The sequence below is a fragment of the Eretmochelys imbricata genome, chromosome 21 (genome assembly GCF_965152235.1).
Source record: "Eretmochelys imbricata isolate rEreImb1 chromosome 21, rEreImb1.hap1, whole genome shotgun sequence".
In the NCBI taxonomy this organism is placed as follows: Eukaryota; Metazoa; Chordata; order Testudines; family Cheloniidae; genus Eretmochelys; species Eretmochelys imbricata.
The window spans coordinates 18317001-18344749 of NC_135592.1; the positions used below are offsets into that span (position 1 = coordinate 18317001).

Sequence of the window (27749 nt, forward strand, 5' to 3'; positions counted from 1 at the left end):
CCTCAAGCAGCTCCTGGAAGCAGCATCATGTCCCTCCAGCTCCTACATGGAGGCACGTTGTGTTGCCCCATCCACAGGTGCCACCCTTGCAGCTCCCATTGGCCGCAGTTCCCGGCTAATGGGAGCTGCGGGAGTGGCACTTGGGGCGGGGGCAGCATGTGGAGCGGAGCCCCCTGGCTGCCGCTATGCATAGGAGCTACAGCGGGGACATGCCGCTGCTTCCGGGAGCTGCACGGAGTGGCCCCCAACCCTGCTCCCCGGCTGGAGTGCTGGAGCAGGGCAAGCCCCAGACCCTGCTCCCCAGCAGGAGGTCGAGGGTCGGATTAAAATGGCTGGTGGGTCGGATGTGGTCCATGGGCTGTAGTTTGCCCACCCCTAGGATAGAGTCTTGGGGGTTGTCTGTGTGATGGGGTAATGCACCCTATGGGGGTGTGATTTCTAAAGTGCACTAATGTGCTGTACATTAATTGGTCTGTGTAGACTAAAGGTTCCCCAGTATACGTGATCAGTATTGTTTCGAACAGTGCTATCTTAAAGTGCACCAGTAAAGTCTATATGGATGAATTAATGCACAGCATGTTAGTGAGCTGTAGAAATCACACCCCTGTATAGCATGTTACTCCACCATGTAGAGAACCCTTAGTACACTCCTGAATAGTGTTTATTTAGCATCCTTTTCCGTACAATGTGTTGTGAAGCAAGAGCCTGTAAATGTGAATGTATTTAGCATCCCCTTTTTTTAAACTTGCAGGGGTGAACCGAAAACGTGGTATGGAGCCCCAGGATATGCGGCTGAGCAGCTGGAAGATGTAATGAAGAAGCTGGCTCCTGAGTTATTTGTGTCTCAACCTGATCTGTTGCATCAGCTTGTCACCATTATGAACCCAAATACGCTGATGGCCCATGGAGTGCCCGTATGTCATTGGAGTTCTGTGCTCGTTGTCATTTATCTCCTTTTCTTTTATGTTGGCTTCTTCTGTAAGGTTGACAATTTAAATCAATTGTTAACACAACTTTGCAATAGCTTATGCATGTATTGCACACTATAGCAATAACGTATTGGATGAATTAAATTTGTTTGAGCTGGTATAATGTACTGTTTTGAAAGGATGGGCAATGCAGCCATTGCTTTTTAGACTTACTTAAGATGATTATTTCACATGCTCTTCTCCAGAGAGACCTGTCTCAGTGGATTTCCATTCCTGGGTCTATGTTCCACATAAGGTGGTTTGAGTTTTTGAGGCACTTGTGGAGTCTTGTCAGGTGCCCTTTAGTTGGACGCTAGAGCTCTTGGCTGCCCCCTGTTTGTTCCAAGTTTATTTCCTTTCTGGTGGTGTTTGGAACACAACTTCCCAGCAAAGGAAGGGGAACCATGACTTCTTTGTAGATCTTCTCTATAATGCTGAATAGTTTGGCAGTGCCTCATCTACATCCTTCCTCTCATATTTCCTGTCATTCTGGGTCATTATTTAGCTGTTAAAGAAAATGCATCACTCACCATCCTCCTTCCTCTCAGTCTTTGAAAGGATGTACTTCCCATGTATTTAACTGGCTTTTGAAAGGAGCTGACCTTGGAACCCAGTGGAAACATAGAAGGAGTGAGGCAGTGTAAGGTACCTAAAGTGTGATTTCAGAGACACAGAAGTTTTAAGCTGTGGGAATTCTTTATTGATCTCATGATGTTTCAGAAAACAAGAAATTACAGGTAACTTCCACCCTCCTCCCCTCCGCCACCTGTGCATTTTTAAACATCTTCATCTCAGTGTATACTTCAGCAGCTCACTAATCTTAAACTTAATTCCTCTTTATGAAGAGCCTAGTGACTTTCATATATCACTTGTGAAATGAGACAGAAGGCTCTCATTTTAAATACTTCTCTGACCAATACATGCATCTCAGAATTGCAATGATAGCTGAAGTCAAATTCAGAGTCCACAAAAATGTGTGGAATATGCGGGTTTATCTTGTCCTGATTTAAGATGATCAGTGAGGTCACATTAGTTGATAGCTGCAGATTTACTGTTTAAGGCTATATTGTGACTTAGCCTTGTTTAGGGCTGCATCAGCTGGAGGGGCTTGTTAGGGAAAGTAAAGCCTCCACTTATTCTCCTGTGTGGCCACATCAAACCTGCTTACATCTGAGTCCAGGGTGGGGGAGAGCAGCAGGGACTTGAGCGGTATAATGTGCTGGTTTGAAAGGTTGGGCAATGCAGTCATTGCTTTTTATCTGGTTGTTTGGATGGGGTTGGGAATTAGGCAGATCCCATGGCTGTTCTCCCTTCCCCTTGTGTTCAGCTAGCTCTGGTTGGTGGCCTGTGGGGTGAGAGTTTGCTGTAATGAGTCAATACAGCGTACTTCCCTCCCTGCTGTGCAAATTCAGTCTCGCTTCCTTTCCATTGCTCTTTCTGTAGCAGCACATCTTCACACTGTCCCTTACTCAGAGCTGAAAGGAAACTTGATCTTGCCCTAAATGACCCTTTGGTTTGCCACCTTTTAAAGAAAAATATATATTCAAAATCAAACAAAAAAACCCATCAGCCACCAAGCACGAGAATATTTGTTTATTTTTTAAAGCCAAATTTGCTGTTTCTTGTTTGAAAAAAATACGAACTATCTGCCACCTTTATGGTACATATACTGTCTGAGTGGTAGCTTCATCTGCCAGTAAGGCTGAGTAACACTCTGTGCTGGGAGTTGTTTCATCAGCATTTTTCAACCTAATTGTTGGTACTAGGCATTTACCTGTAGTCTTGTGGAGTGCAGGGTTAGTCCCTGTACTTTCTGAATAAAAATCGTAACTCTTTGGCTGAGGTTTTTAAAGTATTTTAAGCTAAATAAATGGGCATCAGGCATCCACATCCCCTTGGTTGCTTTGAAAATCTCAGCCTGTACCTCTGTAATTTTCACCCATTGTTAGAAATCAACTTGGTTTGCCTCTTGTTTTTATTAGGTTTACCGAACCAACCAGTGTGCTGGAGAATTTGTGATTACATTTCCAAGAGCCTATCACAGTGGCTTTAACCAGGGTTTTAATTTTGCTGAAGCTGTGAACTTCTGCACAGTTGATTGGGTATGTTTTAAGGACATGGCATGAATTTTCAGTAAAAGTATATGCTTACTAAGTAATGTGGTGGTAATTTTATTCTGCATGCACAATCTCACTTGAGTCAATTGAGTGGAAGGCATAAAGAAGAATTTTCCTAGTGCACAATGACCAAAGAAAACACAGCGTAGATAGTGGTACTTTGCTATTTTTCACTTTGTGCAATACTTCTAAGTAGGTAATAAAAACACTTTAGCTGTACATAGCTTAGTGATTTCAGAATACTAAATTAACTTTAAAACGAGTTCAGTGTACTGACTGAACACTTTCTCCTCACCCAGCTCCCCTGAAAGAATCAAACATCTATTATTAACATGGGTTGTGATCCTTAGTTACACTAAGGCCATTTATGCCATGGAAACAGCCCCTTGAGAATACCCATTAGGCAAGGGACCTGCCCAAACAGTACAGAACTTCAGAAGACTCTACACAGATTCTGCTCCCAGCCTGCAGTGAACAGGGCATTTTGGTCATGGAGGTATGGCCAGAGTGTACTGAACTATGGGTATTGTCTGCTTCCCAGTGCCCATAACAGTTCTGGGGAAGCAGAGCATAAGTCAGAGCAGCCTCAGGGTTGCTTTAACTTATATTAGGGACTGGACAGAACCCTGCATGTCATGAGAATACAGAAAGCACAAAAGTTGCTTAAAGCTACCTTTTTTGCACCCCACCCCCATTCTTGACCTAATTACAGGAAAATTATTATTCAGAATCGACCATAGGGACTCTTCCAACTTTGCTTCAAACACCTTTAAAAAGATTCTTATGGCATATCTTGGAACAATTATTTACTGCAGTTTCAGACAAAAATTATGTGCAAGCAGCTCCAAGTTTCTTGCCCATTTTTTGACAGTAAATTGTATTTACTTAAATTGTAAGCTGCTTGAAGCTGGGACTGTCTTTGTTTGCACAGCACCTAGCACAATAGGGTCCTGTTCCATGACTGGGGCTCATAGGCCCTATGATAAGACAAATAATTATCAATGTGACTGTCTTCAGGTTACATCAGTGTGGAATGGAACTCTTTTGGACTATTACTCCACTTCACTGATTTTGAATGGACCCTTTAAGCAGTACTGTCAAATCCAAATTGTAAACTCTTTAAATCTTTAACAGTATTTAATCCTTTTTATGATAATACTTTCTGTTGTTAGGTAAAGATTGGAACTGTCCTCTCTTATTTAAATAAGAGCAAAATCAGAATAGGTTGTGAAACATGGTTTGCTTTGGCATTTCCTAGTTTTTATCTTGACCACGTATCATAACTCTAACCATCTGTAGAGATCCACTTGTTCCATCTCACCAGGAAATTCTGTGCACTAGCATGAGGTTTTCACATTGCTTTCACTTGGAAAAAGTAACCAGGAAAATTGCATTTCTTGCATGCACACGTCAGTTGTTAAGTACTGTAAGATTTATGCAATTGCATCTCAGTGAATCAGACAGAACTGTTCCAAGAGGCCATTGCCTGGAGTGTACATCAGGGTTAATTTACTGGAAGTCTTAGTGGTCTAATCCTAAATGATAAAACAGAAGATTCCTGTTCAGAGCAGCAGCAGATAATCGACTACTGTACAAACCAAAGATTATGGCTATTAAAGCTTTTTTCTGTCCTTTTTATTGCTTTTAATCAAAATACATTGAGAATGGTTCCTCCAAGATAGACCAAATGCAGCCACCTTATAACATCTATAACATGATAACAAATAATATCTCCAGCGATTAAAATATTGTTTGGTCTCATAACTGTCCTTTTCAAGTACAATTGTTTCTGATTACTCTGGATTTTCCCAACACAAATTTTGTCATTCTATGAAACAATTTTCAGTCATTTACTTGTGGGCCATTTGGAAATGCTGCTGCTCTGACTTCAAAATGCTGTTTATAAATATGACAAGGGAGGCTAGAATAATGTATAGATACTTCAGGCCTGTATCCAGAGTCCCAGCTCCTGGAGTCATATGATTACATCAGAATGTAAATGTTAAAAAAAAAAAAAAAAAAAACCTGTAGCCCTGATGGTTGCAAAGATAAACTGGAAAATGTGATGTTAGTGTAACCACTGCAGTGATGTCAGCCTCAGTCTGCAGACAGCCTAAAAAAATAGTGAAACAGGTGAACTGTCCCATTCCTGTTCATAGAGTGTTAACTCCAAGACTCATTGCTCTGGGGATTGTTGTGGTTGCCTAGGGCCCTGGATTTTCTTAATCTGGCCCTGAGTGCAACAAGTTTCCAAGTCACAGAATCATAGAATATCAGGGTTGGAAGGGACCTCAGGAGGTCATCTGGTCCAACCCCCTGTTCAAAGCAGGACCAACCCCAACTAAATCATCCCAGCCAGGGCTTTGTCAGACTGGGCCTTAAAAACCTCTAAGGAGGGAGATTCCACCACCTCCCTAGGTAACCCATTCCAGTGCTTCACCACCCTCCTAGTGAAATAGTTTTTCCTAATATCCAACCTAGACATCCCCCACTGCAACTTGAGACCATTGCTCCTTGTTCTGTCATCTGCCACCACTGAGAAGAGCCTCGCTCCATCCTCTTTGGAACCCCCTTTCAGGTAGTTGAAAGCAGCTATCAAATCCCCCCTCATTCTTCTCTTCCGCAGACTAAACAATCCCAGTTCCCTCAGCCTCTCCTCGTAAGTCGTGCTCCAGTCCCCTAATCATTTTTGTTGCCCTCTGCTGGACTCTCTCCAATTTGTCCATATCCTTTCGGTAGTGGGATCCCCAAAACTGGACACATTACTCCAGATGTGGCCTCTCCAGTGCTGAATAGAGGGGAATAATCACTTCCCTCCATCTGCTGGCAACGCTCCTACTAAATCCAAACACAGTAGTCAGTATCCTGAGTTATAGGAACTTGCTCATGGTCTTCTTTACTCTTTAACATGTGGTATACTTTTCATTTAAAATTAATATAGTTTCTAGAATGTGCTGCTATTGGCTTGCATTTGGTTGGATAGATAGTAATTAGTTAATAGCACAGACAGTCTGTGACTTCACACTATTATGCCTCTAAAGGTTTCATAAATAACATTTAAAAAAAAAACTTTCTGCACTCCCTCCATCCTCTCTTTCCCCTCCCCTCCCCCCGATACAGTTGCCGTTGGGTCGCCAGTGTGTGGAACATTATCGCCTGTTAAACCGCTACTGTGTTTTTTCTCATGATGAGATGATATGTAAAATGGCTTCCAAAGCAGATGTCCTTGATGTTGTGGTAGCTTCTACTGTTCAGAAAGACATGGCTATTATGATTGAAGATGAAAAGGCTTTACGAGAAGCTGTGCGTAAACTGGTAAGCTTTAGGAAATGAAATTATGCTGACTGGAGTAACTTTAAAGTCATGATCAGAAGTTCATCCATGGTGTCCTGCATTAATGTTACCCTAACCCATAAGAACATATGAATGGCCATACTAGGTCAGACCAAAGGTCCATCCAGCCCAGTATCCTGTCTGCCGACAGTGGCCAATGTCAGATGCTCCAGAGGGAGTGAACCGAACAGGTAATGATCAAGTGATCTGTCTCCTGCCATGCATCTCCACCCTCTGACAAACAGAGGCTAGGGACACCATTCCTTATCCATCCTGGCTAATAGCCATTAATGGACTTAACCTCCGGGAATTTATCTAGTTCTCTCTTAACCCTTTGATTTCAATGGGACTAGTTGAGGAAAGAACTACTTGACATTAGTGGGGTATTAGAATCTGGCCCTTAGTAGATTTTTTTTTAAAAAAAAATGCCTTTTTAAAATAATAGGTTTTATAGTTTCTTCAGTAACTTAGTTGAAGAGGTTGAGCCCTCATTAACCAAAAAGTGGTTATTTTCATATGGCCAGTATCTTAATCCTAAACTTTCATGATAAATTATCTCTTTGATCAACTTAACTTCTGATCTTCCAGTCTGAACTAGTCTGCTCTGTTTGTTATACTGTGAAGTCACTTTAGTGTATTCTGTTGTAGGGAGTGACTGATTCCGAGAGGATGGCTTTTGAAATGTTGCCAGATGATGAGCGCCAGTGCATAAAGTGTAAAACCACTTGCTTCATGTCTGCTGTCTATTGCTCCTGTAAACCTGGCTTACTGGTATGCCTGTATCACATAGAAGATCTCTGCTCCTGTCCCACGTATAAATATACACTGGGGTATGTTTTGGCAAGAAAAAAGTATCATTCATTGGGGGTCTATGAGGACAAGATATACTTTTCTTAAATTTAGTTTTTTGAGTAATCTAGTGGGGGTGAGGGGCACATCACTCATTTGCTTTGCTAGTGATGCCATTTATATTTCTCCCAAAACTGTGTTCAAACTTATTTCCACAGTGCCCCAAACAAAGAACACCGTTTCTGAGATGGTGTATAATGCCATTAACTCTTCTTTTTCAAATCCCACAAGAGATATTTCTGCCATAACACCTACAAGAGAGACAAGGGGGGTGAGGTAATATCTTTTATTGGACCAGCTTCAGTTGGTGTGAGAGACCAGCCTTCAAGCTGCACAGACAGAGCTGGTCTGGGAGAGGTACTCTGAGCATCATAGCAAAATGCAAGGTGGAACAGATTGTTCAGTGTAAGTAGTTAGCACATATTGTAAGGGACCATTCAAGGTAGAGTGGATAAAAAGTGGGGGGAGGAGGGGCAGTGGGGTGGGTTAGTGGGTTACAGATTGTTGCAATAAGCATAAATCCAGTGTCTGTTCAGTCCATGGTTTTTCGTGTCTACCAGAGTTATGAATTTAATCTCCCAGGCTCATCTATTGAAAGTGTTGTACAGGTTTCCTTTGAGGATGAGGACTGGTAGGTCAGATACAGAGTGATTGCTTTGTGAAAAGTATTCACTCACAGGTGGTAGGGTATTTTTGTCTTTTATTATTTTCCTGTATCTGTATGAATGAATGTATAAGTTCATTTTAGAGTGCAGTAATTGTCTGGTTTCACCCACATATGTGCTAAATACTTATGCTAAATAATCTGTTCCACCTTGCATTGAGGTGTGATGCTCGGAGTACCTTTCCCAGACCTGAAGAAGAGCTCTGTGTGGCTGGAAAGATGTTGATCCAATAAAAGATATTACCTCCTCCACCTTGTCTCTCTAATATCCTGGGACCTAAACGGCTACAACTACACTGCATGTAACATCTACAATAAATTAGTGTGCTCATTCTTTATATGTAGAATATCACAGAATCGTAGAATATCAGGGTTGGAAGGGACCTCAGGAGGTCATCTAGTCCAACCCCCTGCACAAAGCAGGACCAATCCTCAACTGTACACCAAAAGAAGTGTTGTTTCATCTTGCTATAGTAGTTACAGAAGAACGGCCACACTGGGTCAGACCAAAGGTCCTTCTAGCCCAGTATCCTGTCTTCTGACAGGGGCTGCAGCCTGGGGCCCCCGGAAAAATAAATCACAGGCAGTGATCTCTGGAGCGCTCAGGCTGCCTGCCCTGGCCCCATGCTGCTCCCAGAAGCGGCGGGCTGCTGGCGCGTCTCTGCGGCCCCTGAGGGGGGGAGGCTCCGCGCGCTGCCCCCACCCCCAGCACCATCCCCGCAGCTACGGGAGCGGCGATTGTGGGTGCAGGCAGCACATGGAGACACGCTGGCCCCCTCCCCACAGGGGTGCGCAGAGACATGTCAGCAGCCGTCCGCTTCCGGAAGCGGTGTGGGGCTATGGCAGGCAGGCAGGTAACCTGCCTGAGACCTGCTGCGCCACCGGCCGGGAACCGACAGTGATAAGCGCCTCCCGACCAGCGCCTATACCTTGCACCCCCTCCTGCGCCCCAAGCCTCTGCCTCAGCCTGCTCCTGCACCCAAACTCCCTCGCAGATCCTGCACCCCCCTCCTACATCGCTGCCCCAGGTCAGAGTCCCCCTCCTGCACCAAGCTCCCTCCCAGAGCCCACACCCCTCACCCTCTCCTTTACTCCAACACTCTGCAGCAGTCCGGCGCTCCCTCCTGCGACCAAACTCCCTTGCAGACCCTGCACCACTTCCTCCTCCGCTGCCCCAGGTCAGAATCCCCCTCCTGAATCCAAACTCCCTCCAAGACCCAGAGCCCCCTTCTGCACCAAACTCCCTCCCAGACCCCGCACCCCCTCCTGCACCAAGCTCCCTCCCAGGAAAAAGACTTGTATACAGGCCCCATAAAAACTAATAGCCCCGGGCCCTCAGGAGAGTTAGTCCGGCCCTGCCCAGAGGGAATGAACAGAACAGTTAATAATCAAATGATCCAGCTCTAGCCTTTGCTGAGTAACTGAGTAATCTAGTTGCTTTCCTGAGCTGCTGTCCTTCACCCTCTGTTCCCCTCCACTGTTTTGTTATCTCTTCACTGTCATATTTTCAGTTGGATTGCGAGCTCTTCAGAGCAGGAACCTGGTCTAGCATTTGTAAAATGAGGTGCCTAATATGCTTGTGAGAACTGAATAATATAACGAATAATAGTAAGTACAACTTCTATAGATAAAGCAGTGATGATTCATATGGACACTAGACAATCTTATTTTGATGTTCATTCATGCCTTACTAAAGGGATTGAATTCTGTGCCCCTTCCAGATATCGATACAAACTAGATGATCTCTATCCAATGATGAATGCACTGAAATTGCGTGCAGAATCCTACAATGAATGGGCTTCAAAAGTAAATGAAGCTTTGGAGGCAAAAATTAACAATAAAAGAAGTATGTATTTTCCTTATCTTGTATTTGCTACAGATGCTAAAAAATTGTCAGTTTCCAAAATGTTTCTTATTTCATTGTTAACTGCTGAAACTCAACAACTTTGTCTCTGAAGCTTATTTATGTATCATATGAATAAATCTGTATATTTACAGGTTTCAGAGTAGCAGCTATGTTCGTCTGTATCTGCAAAAAGAAAAGGAGTACTTGTGGCACCTTAGAGACTAACAAATTTATTTGAGCATAAGCTTTTGTGAGCTACAGCTCACTTCACTGTAGCTCACAAAAGCCTATGCTCAAATAAATTTGTTAATCTCTAAGGTGCCACAAGTACTCCTTTTCCTGTATGTTTATATACCTTTCCATGACTCCATCTCACAACTGAGAGAGAGAGTCCCCAAAGGAAAGCTTGTTGGCGGTTGGGTTGTATGGGTTTGGCAGGTAGGGGATATTGTATATCTGAGAGTGCAGGTTTTTTTAAATTTCTATACCAGCTTCAGGGTTTTTTTATTAGACATTGTTGCATACAATTATTGCACTGCAGTATTCTTCTCTATTACTTAAAATCAATCCTAAAAAGAACTATTTTTAATTCAAGAAAATATTCTCTTCTAAAAGGCCTCATCAGTTTTAAGGCTTTGATAGAAGAATCAGAAATGAGAAAGTTTCCAGATAATGATCTACTGCGACACCTCAGATTAGTTACTCAGGATGCAGACAAATGTGCCTCAGTTGCACAGCAACTTCTTAATGGCAAAAGACAAACAAGGTATGTGCTGCACTTATTTCAAATTACTGAGGGGAAAATTTGGAAAAGGTACTTGTTTTATGTGTTTCCAAATTACAGCAACCCTTCTGGTCTCCTGAAAAGATGTCCTACTTCTGGGGTCTGGTACTTCCTGGCACATGATATGTCAAGTGTCCTGAACGTTGCAAAATTTCTAAAGGCCACCTGTTCCAAAGGTCAGACTAGATGATCATAATGGTCCCTTCTGACCTTAATATCTATGAATCTATGAAATTTGAGGCAGCATTAAGTAAGTTATGTAAAATAGCACTCGCCTTTCACTTCCTGGTGATCCATTGCACTTTAAAATGTTTCTTACTTTCCTCAGAGGAAAGTTGTTTCTTCTTCGAGTAGTGTCCCTATGGTTGCTCCACTGTAGCTGTGTCTGTGTCCCTCCGCTGCTGATCCGAGATCTTCAGTAGCCATGTCTGTTGGGCCTGCACATGGACTGTTCATGCTGAACCTCGAGGCTAGCCATTGCACATGGGCTATTCACCTTCCTGCCTTCTACCCCAAGCTTCACCAAGACAATAGGGAGGCCATATGACACACCTTCATAGAATCCTAGAATCATAGAATATCAGGGTTGGAAGGGACCTCAGGAGGTCATCTAGTCCAACCCCCTGCTCAAAGCAGGACCAATCCCCCACTAAATCATCCCAGCCAGGGCTTTCTCAAGCCTGACCTTAAAAACTTCTAAGGAAGGAGATTCCACCACCTCCCTAGGTAACGCATTCCACTGTTTCACCACCCTCCTAGTGAAAAAGCTTTTCCTAATATCCAACGTAAACCTCCCCCACTGCAACTTGAGACCATTACTCCTTGTTCTGTCATCTGCTACCGCTGAGAACAGTCTAGATCCATCCTCTTTGAAACCCTCTTTCAGGTTGTTGAAAGCAGCTATCAAATCCCCCCTCATTCTTCTCTTCTGCAGACTAAACAATCCCAGTTCCCTCAGCCTCTCCTCATAAGTCATGTGTTCCAGTCCCCTAATCATTTTTGTTGCCCTCCGCTGGACGTTTTCCAATTTTTCCACATCCTTCTTGTAGTGTGGGGCCCAAAACTGGACATAGTACTCCAGATGAGGCCTCACCAATGTCGAATAGAGGGGAACAATCACGTCCCTCGATCTGCTGGCAATTACCCTACTTATACGTCCCAAAATGCCATTGGCCTTCTTGGCAACAAGGGCACACTGTTGACTCATATCCAGCTTCTCATCCACTGTAACCCCTAGGTCCTTTTCTGCAGAACTGCTACCTAGCCATTCGGTCCCTAGTCTGTAGTCGTGCATGGGATTCTTCCATCCTCAGTGCAGGACTCTGTACTTGTCCTTGTTGAACCTCATCAGATTTCTTTTGGCCCAATCCTCTAATTTGTCTAGGTCCCTCTGTATTCTATCCCTACCCTCCAGCGTATCTACCTTAAATGTTAGGAGAGCCCCTTTCATTTTATCTCCATAGGACAAAAACCTTTAGGAAGTCTCCTAGATTTTCTCTCGATGACAGAAAAGTCTAGGGGCTTAATGATATCAGCCCAAAGGCTCTCTAAATGGGTCTTGATTTGCGTCAGGCAGTGCTACCAAATTCATAACATGGCTCCCCCAGACTCCATCCGTACAGATTGCATGAGATGGATCTCCTCATCTGTCGCCTTCTTTAAGGACGTCCCCATCTGAGAGATCTGCAGAGTGGCGATGTGGGCATTAGTCCACACCTTCGCAGAACATTATGCCATCACCGGGGACTCTGCCTCTGATGCCATCTTTGGCCACAGTACTATCACCTGTGACTAACCCGACACTGAAGTCTCAGTCCTCCAAGAGGGGTACTGCTTGGGAGTCACCTATAGTGGATCACCCAGAGGGACGCTACTTGAAGAAGTTCCTCACCTTGTGAAGTAATGATGGTTCTTTGAGATGTGTGTCCCTATAGTAAATGCTCCACTACCTGCCCTCCTCCCCTCTATTTCAGAGTTCTTGCTTATGACTCTGTGTAGAGAAGGACCTGAGGATGATTACCCCGTGTGTGCTGGCTGGCCTGGTGGTGGAACACGAGAAGAGACAGTGCATGTGCAGGCCCAGTGGACACTGTTACTGATCAGCAGTGCAGGGATGGGGGCACACCTCTCGTGGAGCACCCATAGGGGGGCACATCTTGAAGAACCATTGTTATTGCACAAGGTGAGGAACTTCTTCAGATATTGATGGACAACAGTGTTGATAGATGTTCGGCTGCATGCATGTGTTATTTTTGCATGCTGCACTGGCTCTGGGCACATAGCCAATACAGCAGGCTTCCATCGAACTGCCCAGTAAGACCGCAAGACTTGGTTTAATAGTGAAGGACCTGGTCAGTTTTATTGCCAACGAAGCATGGTGCTAATGCCCCGGTTCAATGGTTACAGGTACAGTAACACATGTATGCCCGTGACAATAGTCCAGCTCAGTGATCGGCGTGACGTTCCATTCCTCCCTAGGCCAGACAGAGACACTTCCTTTGGGGCTTCATTTTATACATCAATACAAACAAATTACATATTGTCTCTAGGATGTGGTTAGTTAGCTGTCCCATGATGTGGGCTGTTACCACCCATTACCTTGTACATATTGATTCAATCAAAACATCTCTATCCATCACATTGTCATCCTGACCTTATATTTAGGATGGGTCAGCATGTTCCTGTTGTCTTTAGGGAATATGTTGGTGTTCTGGTACCACCCTTCTGGAATGTGTTTGCGTGAGTGCTCTGTGCCTAGCACCTCTTAAGAATGTGTGTTTTTGAAATATCAGCCCTGTTCTTGCCAGATTCTGTGAGCAGGGCCTGCCTCTAGCTCACAGCCTGATTTTGCTTTGTAACAGGAAAGCTTTGACCACTACTTTAGCCCAGACCTCAGGCCTCAGATCAGGCCTCTGATACAAGGGCTTATGTTTCAGGCCCTCTTCCTACTACAGACAGCACCAACAGACACTATCTAAACATAAAAGATAAAGCTCAATCTCCTCTACTGTGCCTGAAGGCTCTGAAATGGTGGCAGTGGTGCATAAATCATTGTATTCACTCCACATGCCTACACCTAGTGGGAGTTCAAAATGTCCAAGCAGACTTCTTGGGCAGAAAATGTCTGGACCAATATGAGTGTTTCATGAAAACATGAGTTGTTCTCTTCCTCTTCAGCAACTGGTGGACACTTGTGGTGGACCTCTTGGCCACTAGGAAAAACTGCAAATATTACCTTTTTTTGTTCCAGGACAGGGAGTGTCTCTAAGATGCATTTCTTGTAGATTGGAGCAGTGCCTGTCTCTAAACATTTCCCCTAATAATTCTCCGCTCTTATGTGATTTAAAAGATCCAGAGAGGCAGGCAAGAGTACCGGTTGCATCAGTGTTTCTAAGACAGCACTGGTATACTGACCTGCCAGAGCTCTCATGGGAACCATGTGTCACCATCCTGTGTCAGACACACAGTTGAATTCTTCTCCAAATAGTGTCCCTATGGGTGCGCCACTGTAGGTGTGCGTGGACCCCCATGCTGCCAACTGGAGAATTTCAATGGCAGTCTGTCCCGCACATGCGGCTTCTCACCCGCCAAGAGGCTAGCCAGCATGCAAGGGCATTTCCCTCTCAGTTCCTTCTCAACCACCCCTGCCAAAGCTGAGAGCTGTCCATTCATGGATCATTAACTCCCCATAGTTTTGCAGATTTGCCTTTTTTCTTTAAGTTCCTTGGCTTTTTTTAGTTGGCCTTGCTGGAAAAAAAGAAAAGAAGAAAGTGTTTGCCTCCCGCCAACTCCATTGGGGGAGGAGCGGGGACCCGCCTGGACAAAGGTATGTCTGGTTCTCCAGGCCTCAAGAAGTGTCCGAGCTGCAAAGAATCCATCCCGGTAATAGACAGACACTCTCAATGGGTTTGTTGCTTGGGGGAAACAGCACAATCCACAAAAATGTGGTTGGTGCCAGGAGCTAAAATCCAGGTCCGTGAAGGACAGAGAATTGAGGGGCTTAAACTCCTGCTCATGGAGTTGGCCCTTCAATCCTCAGAGTCCAGCAAGAGCTGTCACCACAACCTTCTACATCAAAGGCAGGTGATTGCAAGGAGATGAGCCACTCAGTCAAGACCTCTAAGAAGAAGTCTGAGAGTCCCTGCAGGAAGCCAAGATCGAGCTGGAAATGTTCCCCTGCTCCATCATTTGTCATTGGTACTATCAGCACTGAAGCCGAGTAAATCAAGTGCCCAGGGCACGCAAGGTACTAAGACGACAGAGCAAATCGGTCAGCCCAAAGACCCGTTTGGCACAGGCAAGGAAGCTCTGGTACTGAGAGGGTGTGAAAAACATAGGAAATCCACCCCGGGGAAGGCTACATCATTGCAGCCAACAGCACTGACTCCGGCACACCTAGTACTGGTGGATCGTATGGTCAGGCCCACATCGCCGTTGGTACAAGCTGCTTGGCACTGACCACTGACAGCACTGACGCCCTCCACATGACAGAATTCCAGTGTGCAGCTGACCTCTCTGTGTCTGGGGCACCAGTCTCGCCTATTCACAGCACTGGAGCTCCGCTACCAAGCTACCCCAGGCATTGGAATCGATAGCCTCCCATGCCCCACACAACCCTTCTCAGTGGAGTCAGAGAGTGAGCAAGAGGACCTGGTTTCCCAACGCTCCTCATACCCACTATACAGGCCTCAATTCCAGCATGGGCAACAGGTATACTGACTCCCACACCCTCAACCTCCATGGCAGCACTGGTATCAGCCACAAGCCCCCATCAATGGCCACACTGGGACCCCTGGTAAGCCCAGAGACAGCAAACCTCCCAAGCCCCCGGTATGATACACCAGCAAGCATCAAGGACCACAGAACCTCCCGCTGATGGAATTTGAGCCTGAGCCAGAAAGAGAGGACACCCCTCAAGCCCGCCTATCGTCCTCCTTGCCCAATAAAGCAGTGATTCCCTTCTCCCCCCGCCATCCATGGTGAATGACTTCCAAGTCGTTTCAGGAGCTGGCCCAGAGGGTTGCAGAACCCTTACAAATCCAACTACATGAGGTGACCAAACCATACCATAAATTTGTAGATATTCCTCTGCCAGAGTGGTGCTTCCTGTGAATGAGGCACTTCTGGACCCTGCCAGAATTCTATGGCAGACCCCAGCATCTGTCCCACCAACATGTGAGCGGGTGAACAAAAAGTACTATGTACCAGTGAAAGTCACAGAGTTCCTGTTTTCTCATCGACCTCCGAACTCTATCATGGTGGATGTGGTTAATTCTAGGGGCCACCAAGACCAATTAGGTCCACTCTCTTGGACTAGGATGGAAAATACTTAGACCTGTTCAGCAGGAAAGAGTACTCATCTGCCACTTCGCAGTTTCAACTGGCGAACTACCAGGCCCTGTTGGCCAAGTACAACTACCAGAATTACACAGATGCGACAGATACGGCCACATGCTCAGTTTCCACTGCAGTGGTTATGAGAAGGGCTTTGTGACTGAAATCATCAGTTTTCCCCAGAGAGGTTCAGACAACAATGGAGGACATCCCCTTTGAGGAAACTAAGCTATTCGCCATGAAGACGGATGCATCCCTTTGCATGCTGAAGGATTCTCGGATGACACTTTGCTTATTGGGAATTTACACGCCAGCCTGTAAGAGAAAAGACAGTTCTCAGCCACAATTTAAGCGCCGATCATCACAGCATACGCCTCAATATCCATCGCAGAGGTCCTACGAACCACAAAGGAAGAAATTGAGGATCCCTAAGCGGAAGCAGTCAGGACCACAGAGAACTTCATCACTGCCCTCAACATCAAAATGGCAGTTTCGATGGGTTTGTTGAGGTGCCTGCAGAAAATGCACTCTACTACCACATGCTGTGAAATCATAGAATATTAGGGTTGGAAGGGACTTCAGGAGGTCATCTAGTCCAACCCCTTGCTCAAAGCAGGACCAAACCCCAATTTTTGCCCCAGATCCCTAAATGCCCCACTCAAGGATTGAACTCACAACCTTGGGTTTAGCAGGCCAATGCTCAAACCACTGAGATCCCTCCCCCCACATCTCCTTTCGGAGATCATATTTCCCGGTTTCGCAGCACCTTTGTAGCAGATAACCTCCAACAAGTGGGTGTTGGAAATCGTCCAGACTGGATATGCCATCCACTTCCCCACCCTTCCCTTTCCCTCTTCAGGGACCCTTCTCACAAGGGTGTACTACGCCCAGAGGTGAGCCATCTCCTCAGTGTAGGAGCAGTAAAGCTGGTTCCCATGCATCTCCGGGGCAAAGGCTTCTACTCTCACTACTTCCTAATACTGAAGAAAAAGGGAGGTTGGAGGCCCATACGGGACCTCGACCTCAGACCACTCAACAGTTTTGTCAAAGTGCAGAAATTCAAGATGCTCACTCTATCAACAATCATCGCAGCTCTAGAAGGAGATTGGTTCTCGACCTTCAAGATGCATACTTCTATATTTCCATTATACCAAGTCACAGTCATTAACTTAGATTTATGTTGGGCCAGGACGACTACCAGTACATAGTCCTCCCATTTAGCATCTCTTTGGCCCCCAGGGTATTCATAGAATCATAGAAGATTAGGGTTGGAAGAGACCTCAGGAGGTCATCTAGTCCAATCCCCTGCTCAGAGCAGGACCAACACCAAGTAAATTATCCCAGCCAGGGCTTTGTCAAGCCAGGCCTTAAAAACCTCTAAGGAGGGAGATTTTTCCACCACCCTAGGTAACCCATTCCAGTGCTTCACCACCCTCCTAGTGAAATATTTTTCCTAATATCGAACCTAGACCTCCCCCACTGCAACTTGAGACCATTGCTCCTTGTTCTGTCATTTGCCACCACATGGAGCCTAGCTCCATCCTCTTTGGAACCCCCCCTTCAGGTAGTTGAAGGCTGCTATCAGATCCCCCCTCACTCTTCTTTTCTGCAGACTAAACAAGCCCAGTTCCCTCAGCCTCTCCTCGTAAGTCATGTGCCCCAGCCCCCTGATAATTTTCGTCGCCCTCCTCTGGTCTCTCTCCAATCTGTCCACATCCTTTCTGTCATGGAGGGCCCAAAACTGGACGCATTACTCCAGATGTGGCCTCACCAGTGCTGAATAGAGGGGAATAATCACTTCCCTCAGTCTGCTAGCAATGTTCCTATTAATGCAGTTTCACATGCCATTAGCCACCTTGGCAACAAGGGCACACTGTTGACTCATATCCAGCTTCTCGTCCACTATAATCCCGAGGTTCGTTTCTGCAGAACTGTCACTTAGCCAGTCAGTCCCCTGCCTGTAGCGGTGCATGGGATTCTTCCATCCTAAGTGCAGGACGCTGCACTTGTCCTTGTTGAACCTCATCAGATTTCTTTTGGCCCAATCCTCCAATTTGTCTAGGTCACTCTGGACCCAATCCCTACCCTCCAGCGTATCTACCTCTCCCCGCAGTCCAGCGTATCTACCTCTCTACCCCGCCCCCAGTTTAGCATCATCCACAAACTTGCTGAGGGTGCAATCTATCCCATCATCCAGATCATTAATAAAGATATTGAACGAAACCAGCCCCAGGATGATTGCCTGCTCAGGGCTTGGTCTTATGCAGAAGCCCAGCGAGTCACCCAAGCCACATGAGGCCTGTTCTTAAATCTGGACCTACAGATCGACCAATAAAAATTTACTTTGATACTGGTACAAAGACTTGAATTCATAGGAGCTGACCTCGACTCTGTTCAAGTGAAGGTGCTCCTCCCTGATAGAGACAGTACAATCCAGCCCACAAATCTTGGCCAGACACTGTCTTCACCTTCTGGAGTATATGACCGTGGGCATATCAGTCATTTCTCATGCCAGACTACCTGTGAGATGCCACATTCAACATAATGTGGATTTTTAAACTTACTCTGTTCTGTATGTAATTTTTTTGGGAATTAGTCTCCATTTAAAATAAGACAGTTTAAACAAATGAATATTTATTTTAACAACAGAGGAACAGGAAAGCTCACCAGGGTATGCTGATGTGACTGGAACATTAGCTGGCATGTTCTGGAGTTAAGTCAAACTGGCGGTATATAAGCTTTCTTTCATACTCCGTTCAGGACACTCAGACCTAGTTACTATCTGCTTGACTGCAGAAATGCTAGCCAGTCTAATAAAACCCACAAACAGCTGATTGAATGTGATGATTTAAAATGCAAATTAAAATGTAGAGATTGCAGCATAAGAGCCCTTAAAAGTTTTCAAAAGTGACTAAGTGATTTAGGAGTATAGGTTCTATTGAGAATCAATGGGATCTGTGCTCCTCTGGTCTTGCCTAGATAGGGAAATTGACCAGAATAGCCATTGTGGAAAAAGCTGTTCCTCTATGGCTACTGTGTAGAGTTCACACGAGGAAGTACTATATTGCAGAATAAAAGTCACTTTATTTCTGAATAATTAGTGTGCTTCTAAAGCAGAGGAAATAGCTAAATAAAATCACATTTATTCTGGAATAGTATGTCCACATGAAGAGTTATTGCTGGATTGTTTATTCCACTATAGCTATTCTTCTTTGAGTGCTTGCTCATGTTGATTCCATTGTAGGTGTGCACATGCCCACCAGCATGGTCGTCAGAGACTTTTGCCTTAGCCAGCTGTTCCGCCCTCCGGAGTGCCACACTCATACCACAGTGTATCAGGTGCTGACTGCCCATGGTGATCAGTTGGAGCGTCTCTGTCCCTTGCTCAGCAAGCAGTCAGCGATTTTTCTCTCCTATCTCAGCCTTGTGCTTCTAACTGCAAATAGTTTAATTGTTTGTTAGTCAGTTTTTAAGTAGCTGTTAAGTGTTTAGTCAGATAGTGTCCCGGCAGACTATGCCCTAGGCAGGGCATGCCCGCTCTCTGGGTTTTAAGCCTTGTTCCACAAGTAACAGGCCTATGCCTGTTAGTGACCTGCATGAGAGTTGTGGAAACTGCCTCGGAGAATCCCACATAAAGGAGCGCTATCACATCTGTAAGAACTTTCGTCCTCGGACACAGAGATAGCGCGACATACGTCTCGGAGCCAGCATGGCCTGACACAGCATGTAGCACACCCCCAGTGCCGGGTTCTTCCCAGCACTGATCCCCGTCGACAGTGTCGAAGAAGAAAACAAAGAAGTTGGCACCAGCAAGCCCTGTTCGGGCCTTACACCCACTCTGGACCTGCAAAAGGGCTTAGCCCCGTGGAGTTCCTCCCCACAAAAGGACCCGCCACCTACTCCAGGGAACGGTAAAAGGCCCAAGTCGAGACCACAGTTGACCTCCTCTCAGCTCCTGGTGGAGAGTTTTGAGCACCCCTGCTGCAGCCGGCACCGTGTGTAGCAATGGAACTGGCTATGGCTCCCTGTGAGGGCAAGCCCGCCTACATGGTTAATCATAGAATATCAGGGTTGGAAGGGACCTCAGGAGGTCATCTAGTCCAACCCCCTGCTCAAAGCAGGACCAATCCCCAATTTTTGCCCCAGATCCCTAAATGGCCCCCTCAAGGATTGAACTCACAACCCTGGGTTTAGCAGGCCAATGCTCAAACCACTGAGCTATTCCCCCCCCGCCGAGCTATTACCCCCCCCCCCCCCAACAGGGCATTGCACTAGACAAGCGAGCACTACTGATCTCCAGAGCCAAGACAGAGCCCTAGGTCACTACGTTCTTGGTCTCAACATCAGCCCAGGTCTCTGGTTCGCCACTATGAATCATCAGCACCAGGCTCCTGATCCCCGTCTTCGCGACCTGGTGTAGATGATCTCCTCAGACCCGGTCTTTGTTGCACTGTTGGTCGCCATCACCGAGACCTCGAGGTCTCTCCCTAACCTGGCGCTGCTCTCCCTTCTCCCGGCACCAGTCAGACCACTCCCGGCACCAGTTGCCCCGCCTTGGTCACTGAAGGGTGACGACGTCTCCCCCTTGGAGGAGGAGTTCAGCCCCTCGCCTGGACAGCAACTTGATTGGGCTCCGGAGGGCGTATCTGCAGCATCGGTGCCAGCCTGGCAGCAGGGCCAGTGGCCAACCCAATGACCTTATTGGAACCCCTGGGGTATTCCCGTCATGCCGTTGCCACACTCCCGCCAGCCCTCAGTCACTGCGTTGGAGAGGCCGAAGTCAGCACCCATGGCACCAGGTTTGGTGCAGGATACTCCAGTAGCTGCTGCGCGTGATGAGCCAGTACCCACTCTGAGGCCACCCTTCGTGGTGGGTGAGGACACCGCCAGACCTCCCACAGTGGTGCAATCATCATCATCCTTCCCAGACAAGGCAGAGGCGGGCCCCTCCAGAGTTAGCTCACCAGACAATTTCAGGGAGCATCTGGCATTGATCCGTAGGGTGTCATCAAACTTGGGTCTGAAGGCAGAGGAAATGGAGAAGCAGACGGACACATTGTTTAATGTGCTCTTAGCGTCCATCCCAGCCGACGTCACACTCACGTCAAGGGGGTCCTTAAAATTGCCAAGACCATTTGGCAACCCCGGTCCTTCATCCTGCCCACCTCTAAGAGGGTGGGAACGAAGTACTTCGTTCCTACGAAAGGGTTTGAGTATTTATACACCCAGCTAAGGGACCTGCTGCAGCCGGGGCGCCCCTTCCTCAGCCCCAACTCAGCCCTGGACCTGCTGGGGGAGGGGCACCTATCCCACAGCCCCAGCCCTGGAGCTGCTGTGGCAAGGAGAGGTGCCTGTCCCCTGCGGCACACGTGCTGCTGTAGGGAGAGAGAGGGAGAGGGGGTCCTCTCTCACCGCCGGAGCCCCCTCCTGCATCCCAAACCCCTCATCCCTGGCCCAGCCCCAGAGCCCCCTCCCCCACTCTGAACCCCTCAGCCCCACCTCCACTAAATGAATTTTGTTGTGTGCACCAATATGAAGGTGATGTAGCCAACAAGAGGGATAAACAGGGGCCCACCAGTTCCACCCCTAAGAATGAGGAGGCCAAGAGGCTGGATTTGTTTGGTCACAAGTTTTTTTCTATGGCCAGCCTCCAGTTTCGGGTCACTATAACTTTAACTTGTGGGACACTCTCCTTAAGTTCAAGGACTCCATGTCTCAGGAGACGGCCCAGAGTTCGCAACTCTGGTGGAGGAGGAGACTACAGTGGCTTGGTGCTCCCTCCAAATGGTCTGGGGCGCGGCTGATTCAGCTGCCCGGGTGGTACCCTCGGCAGTGGTCATGTGATGCAGTTCCTGGCTTCAGACTGCCGGACTGTCCCAGGAGTTGCAGGCCTCTATTCACGACCTCTTGTTTCATGGTGTTGACCTTTTTTCCGACCAAACAGATGTGTGACTGCAGCGACCTGGGCCTGTTAATAAATACAGAGAAGTCCACATTAACACCAGTCCAAAGCATAGAGTTCATCGGGGCAGTTTTCAACTCCATTCGAGCCAGGGCCTTCCTTCCGGAAGTGCAGTTTCAGCCCATGGCGGACGTGATCTCCCACATAAAGAGCCAGCTCACCACGGCCCACATGTGCCTGCAGCTGGTGGGCCACGTGGCCGTGTGCACGTACATGGTCAGCGATGCCCGACTTCATCTGAGACCTCTGCAAGCATGGCTGGCCTCAGTCTAGATCCCCAGCTGGCACTCCCTGGACACAGTGGTGCCAAGCCACGTCGTCTTGTCTCTGGACTGGTGGCGGGATCCCAAGTCGGTGCTGCAAGGAGTTCCCTTCACAACCCCATCTCCGTCGCTTACCCTGGTCTCGGCGACATCAGATCTGGGCTGGGCAGACTATCTGGGAGAGCTCAACACCCTGGGCCACTGGCTACGAGCTGATTTAGCACTTCATATTAATGTCGGGAGCTCAGAGCAGTTCGCCTGCCCTACCAGGCTTTCTTGCCCCACCTGAAGGACAATACTGCCGCGATGTATTACATCAACAGGCAGGCAGTGCCAGGTCTTCGGCCCTTTGTTGGGAAGCTCTCAGCCTCTGGGACATGTGTGTGCAGCGCACCATTCATCTGGTAGCCACTCACCTGCCTGGAACCAAGAGCATCCTAGCCGATCTCCTCAGCAGGACCTTCTCTTCTGACCACGAATGGTCGCTCCACTAGGAGGTGGTCAGCCTAATCTTCTGCAAGTGGGGAACTCCCCACATGGAGATGTTCGCATCCAGGCAGGACAGAAAGTGCCACATATTGTGTTCTCAGCAGGGCAGGGACAAGGGCTCCCTGTTGGACGCCTTCCTAAACCGGTGGTCGGGAGCACTGACGTATGCCTTCCTGCAGGTGCCGTTAATCCACAAGGTCCTGGTAAAGGTGAAGCAAGACAAAGCGACAGTCACCCTTATAGCCCTAATGTGGCTTCATCAACACTGATTCAGCATGCTGCTGAGTCTTTTAGCAGCTGCCTCTTTGGCCGGCTCTGCTGTCCCAGAACCATGGCAATCTGCTGCATTCGAACCTAGCAGCACTCCACTTGACAGCCTGGTTACTGCGCGGTTAAGTGGGGACGAGAGGCAGTTTTCCGCTGGTGTCCAGCAGGTCCTGCTGGGTAGCATGAAACCCTCCACCAGGGCTACCTACATGGGAAAGTGGAAGTGGTTCATGTGTTTGGCCTCAGATCATCACATTCATGTGGAAGAGGCCCCACTGCAAGACATCCTGGGCTATTTGCTGCACCTTAAGCTCCAGGGCCTGTCGCTATCTTCAGTTAGGGTACACCTGGCATTCATTTCAGCGTTCCACCCTCTGCTTCAAGGCAGGTTGGTCTTTGCCCATCCCATGACGGCGCGCTTCCTGAAAGGTTTGGAGCTCCTTTACCTGCATATCCGGGACCTGGTTCTCCCTTGGGACCTGAATCTTGTGCTCTCAAGGCTAATGGGACCCCTGTTTGAGCCTTTGGCTTCATGCTCCCTCCTGCTTCTCTCATGGAGGGTCTCCTCCTTAGTCGCTATAACTTCGGCCTGTAGGGTATCAGAGATCAGGGTGCTCACGTCAGAACCGCCTTATACGATCTTCTATAAGGACAAGGTCCAACTGTGTCCGCATCCGGCCTTTCTGCCCAAGGTCATCTCCCAGTTCCATACAGATCAAGACATATCCTTTGTCCAAAGCCTCATGTGACAGATGAGGAACTCAGGCTGCATACCCTGGACATCAGAAGGGCTCTGGCCTTCTATATAGATAGAACGAAGGCATTCCATAAGTCTACACAGTTATTTGTTGCTGTCACAGACAGGATGAAGGGTTGCTCAGTGTCTACCCAGAGAATCTCATCCTGGATCACGGCCTCCATCCGCTACTGTTATGAGCTGACAAAGATGCACCAGCCAGCAATCATGACGGCTCCCTCGACTAGGGCGTAGGTGTCCTCAGTTACCTTCCTCGCTCAAGTGCCAATCCAAGAAATTTGTCAGGCTGTGACCTGGTCGTCTGTCCACACATTCACTTTGCACTATATACTGACCCAGCAAGCTCATGATGGTGCTGGTTTTGGCAGAGTAGTGCTCCAAGCTGCAAGGCTGTGAACTCCAAGCCCACCTCTGAGGATTCTGCTTGTGAGTCATCTACAATGGAATCGACATTAGCAAGCATTCGAAGAAGAAAAAACTGTTCTTCGAGATGTGTTGCTCACGTCCATTCCATTACCCGCCCTCTTGCCCCTCTGTCAGAGTTGTTGAGAAGAAGAAACTGAGAGGGCGGAGGGCCAGCAGCGCCTGATATACCGTGGAATGAGTGCGGCACTCCAGAGGGTGCCACAGCCAGCCCTCCAGATAGTGCTACGGTAAACGTCTTCGATGACTGCACACATGGGCGCGTCCACACCGACAATGGAATGGATATGAGCAACACATCTCAAAGAACAACAGTTATGAAAAGGTGGGTATCTTTTTTTTCCATTCAGTTTCGCATATAGACAAGTCCTAATTCACTTAGATGCTTTGAAGATCGTGCTTTTCATGTATAATCTCTGAGCTAAAGTTTCTGAAAATTCATGAGTAGACTTAAAATTTTAAATGTTGGAGTATGTTTTTAGTGACCTCTGACAATCTGGAAATGCCTATATGTAATTGCAGATATCGTTCTGGTGGAGGAAAATCCCCAAATCAGCTGACTGTGAATGAGCTTCGGTTGTTTGTAAGACAGCTGTATGCTCTACCCTGTGTCCTCAGTCAGACTCCATTACTGAAGGTAACTTTGAGAGCTCTAGAGAGGAGGGGGAGGAACTAAAACACTTAAAATAATAAAGATAGCAATAAAATGTTCTTAAGACTGCATACAGTTGAACAGCTAGTCTAGAACAGGAATTCACAAGTGGAAGGACTCAAGTTCTGTTTAATGTTGCTGATACGCTATTTATGAAAGTATTCTAAATCCCAAGGTATTAAGAAGAGGATGAGCACTTCAAGGTTATTTTGCCTTATGCGTTCCTTGCATCATACACTATGCCTACACTATAGTTTGTCGGCATAACTTATGTCGTCCGGAGGTGTGAATATACCACCTCCCAACTGACATAAATTACACCAGCATAAGCACTTGTGTGAACAAGCTGTGTTGCCAGGATAACTTCTGCTGCTCACGGGGGCGGGTTTTTTTCTGCCGATGGGAGAGCTCCTGTCGGCACAGAGCGTCTTCATCACACACGCTGCAGTGGCACAGCTGTTTTAGTACACCTGTGCCGCTGCAACACTGTACATACAGACATGGCCTTAGTGAGGTGTTTGCCTGCAAATTCTACTAGCAGTGCTTTAACTCACGGTACAGCCAAGATGGCAGTGGTGTTTGGGTATAGGAGCTTTAAGCTTTGACAGTGGTTTTCACCTTTCGTTTTAATACTTGCTGTTGTGTGTTTCAGGATCTTCTTAATCGTGTGGAAGCTTTCCAACAGCATAGCCAAAAACTTCTCTCTGAAGAAATGCCCAGTGCTGCAGAACTGCAGGAGCTATTGAATGTCAGCTTTGAGTTTGATGTTGATCTTCCACAGCTAGCAGAACTGCGGATCCGTCTGGAGCAGGCACGCTGGCTGGAAGATGTACAGCAAGCTTGCTTGGATCAAAGCTCCCTTACCCTGGATGATATGAGACGACTCATAGACTCAGGCGTTGGGCTGACTCCTCATTCAGCAGTTGAGAAAGCAATGGCTAAACTGCAAGAACTTCTTACTGTGTCTGAACACTGGGATGACAAGGCCAGAAATCTGATAAAGGCCAGGTAGACACTGAATCTTAGAGTTTGGGAATAGGTGCAATTAGTGTTGCATCTTTCACTTGGTAACCCAAAAAGCAGGCAGTTCACATGTGGTCCTGACCTTCTTGCCTTTGTTTTTCCTCTTCATTTTTATGAGTGCATGAGTATACTAGTGTATCGTTACTTAGTTTGTATCAGGTATTGCATGGAACTTTGTAATATTGGATGATATGCAGAAGGACAATTCCATGCTGTTTATATATCTTACATGAACAAATGAAGGGAGGGGAAGATGGAAAGGACCTGTAAAAACAGTTGAAGGTTCAGATCAATTCAATTGTTTACTCCTCCATCAGTGTTTCAAATCTTAGTGCTTGTCTACACAATAAAGCTAAGATGTGAATTATAAGCTAAGATGTGAATTTAAACCAGTGTGGTTCTACTGGTTTCAGTCCCCCATGAAGACATTCTTATACCGGAATAATAGGGGCCTTTTTGATTTAGCTTATGTTACTTAAGAAACGATGTAAGCTAAACCAAAAAAAAACCCCACTATTATACTGGAATAAGAGTATCCAAGTGGGGTGGTTTATACTTCTGTAATTGTAGTTATATCAGTATAAATGGTAAAACTCTCCTATGTAGACCAGGCCTAAAGATGGAGAGAGGAGGAATTGAGATGGAATACCTCCTCACTGTGATGAAAGGATGCTGCTGGACATTTCACTCTCAATATAGCATAATTAATATAAAGGAAGAAATAACATTTGTTACATTCATTAAGATGGAATTGAAAGCTGTATGCTAAGTGCAGATTCTATGAGACCAGAATTTGGCTCCCATCCTTGGCTTCATAATTATTTAAATACTCGAGCATTTCTTACCACACTTGTACTGGTCACATTGTTTGTTATTTAAGAGAAATGTGATGGTAAAGCACAAACTATAGAATAAGTTTGGCTTGATCCCAAAAAAAATCAGAGCTATAGGTGAAATTGTGCCTGTAAGCAACAAAACTGAGATATGAATTGCAGAATATACATATTTAATAGCATCATGACAAATAAATATTTTTTTCTGAAGCCCCTACTGTTAGCTGACAGGTTTGAGTTAAGGGTGAATCTGCTGTATCTCTCAAAATTTCCTGCCTTTGGAACTTTCTGACAGATGCTCAGGCTCTCATTCAAAGGTTTATGGAATTTTAGATGTTATGTTAAATCTCCCTCATGGAAATGTATAAACACTATAAAATAAACACCCAAATTTTCCTGATTGATCACTGCAACTCTGATGAGAAGAAAAAGGATGCATGTAATACACTGCTTTTTCTTTTAAACCAATTTGGACACCTCTTTTCAAAATACATAAGGCACTCCAGAATCAAACAGCAGCTTTTTGAGTAAACAAGGTTTTAACACCTTCATTTGCTACAGTGAGTTTACTCTCTTTATTCTTTTTAGCTAAAGGTGAACAACAAATTAAAAACCAATGGAGTTAAACATAAATTTGTGCCAGATGGCCCCACTAACCAGCCTGAGTGTGCAAGGCAGCAATCACCCCAAGATCAGCTTTAAGTAGTCTTAAACAACCAACCATTTTTTTCTCTCTGTGAAATCCTTGTGGTACATACTCAATAATTCAGTACCAGGAAATGTACCAAAGTGATTTCACAGGCACTGAAGGACACACATGTGAAATGTTTACATTTTACACAGTTAAAAAACAAATACTGTGGTGAACAACCTCTCCTTGGCTTTCTTTTCAAGTTCTTCAGTGTACCTAGCCAAATCCTTTTAGATGCAGGGAAAAAAACACTTTTAAAATGTATATCTCAAGTGTAGTGGGTACGCTGAACCGAAATCTCTGCTCAGTCCCTTTTTTCTAAAAAAAAAAAAAAAAAAAAGAGGAAAAAAAAAAAAAGTCAGCTCTAGGACAGAAACTCATTTACAGTGCTCTGGGTAACTTTGAGTCTTTCACCTCTATGTTACTAGCTACAACAACCCAAGTTGGCATTTAAGTCACTGGCTAGTGGTCTCTGTCTACTTTTCCCTAGACTG

The 27749-nt window shown here is 46.3% G+C and overlaps 1 protein-coding gene across 2 annotated transcripts in view; it reads left to right on the forward strand.

The window, feature by feature from the left end:
* KDM5B (lysine demethylase 5B) overlaps positions 1-27749 on the forward strand; it is a 185349-nt gene that overhangs the window by 107026 nt on the left and 50574 nt on the right. For both annotated transcript variants that reach the window (XM_077839601.1, XM_077839602.1), the window contains 8 exons: positions 752-914; positions 2951-3070; positions 6206-6400; positions 7067-7248; positions 9653-9777; positions 10393-10543; positions 24579-24693; positions 25361-25716. In XM_077839601.1, coding sequence (XP_077695727.1) covers positions 752-914; positions 2951-3070; positions 6206-6400; positions 7067-7248; positions 9653-9777; positions 10393-10543; positions 24579-24693; positions 25361-25716 — 1407 coding nt within the window. The remainder of the gene's footprint in view (positions 1-751; positions 915-2950; positions 3071-6205; positions 6401-7066; positions 7249-9652; positions 9778-10392; positions 10544-24578; positions 24694-25360; positions 25717-27749) is intronic.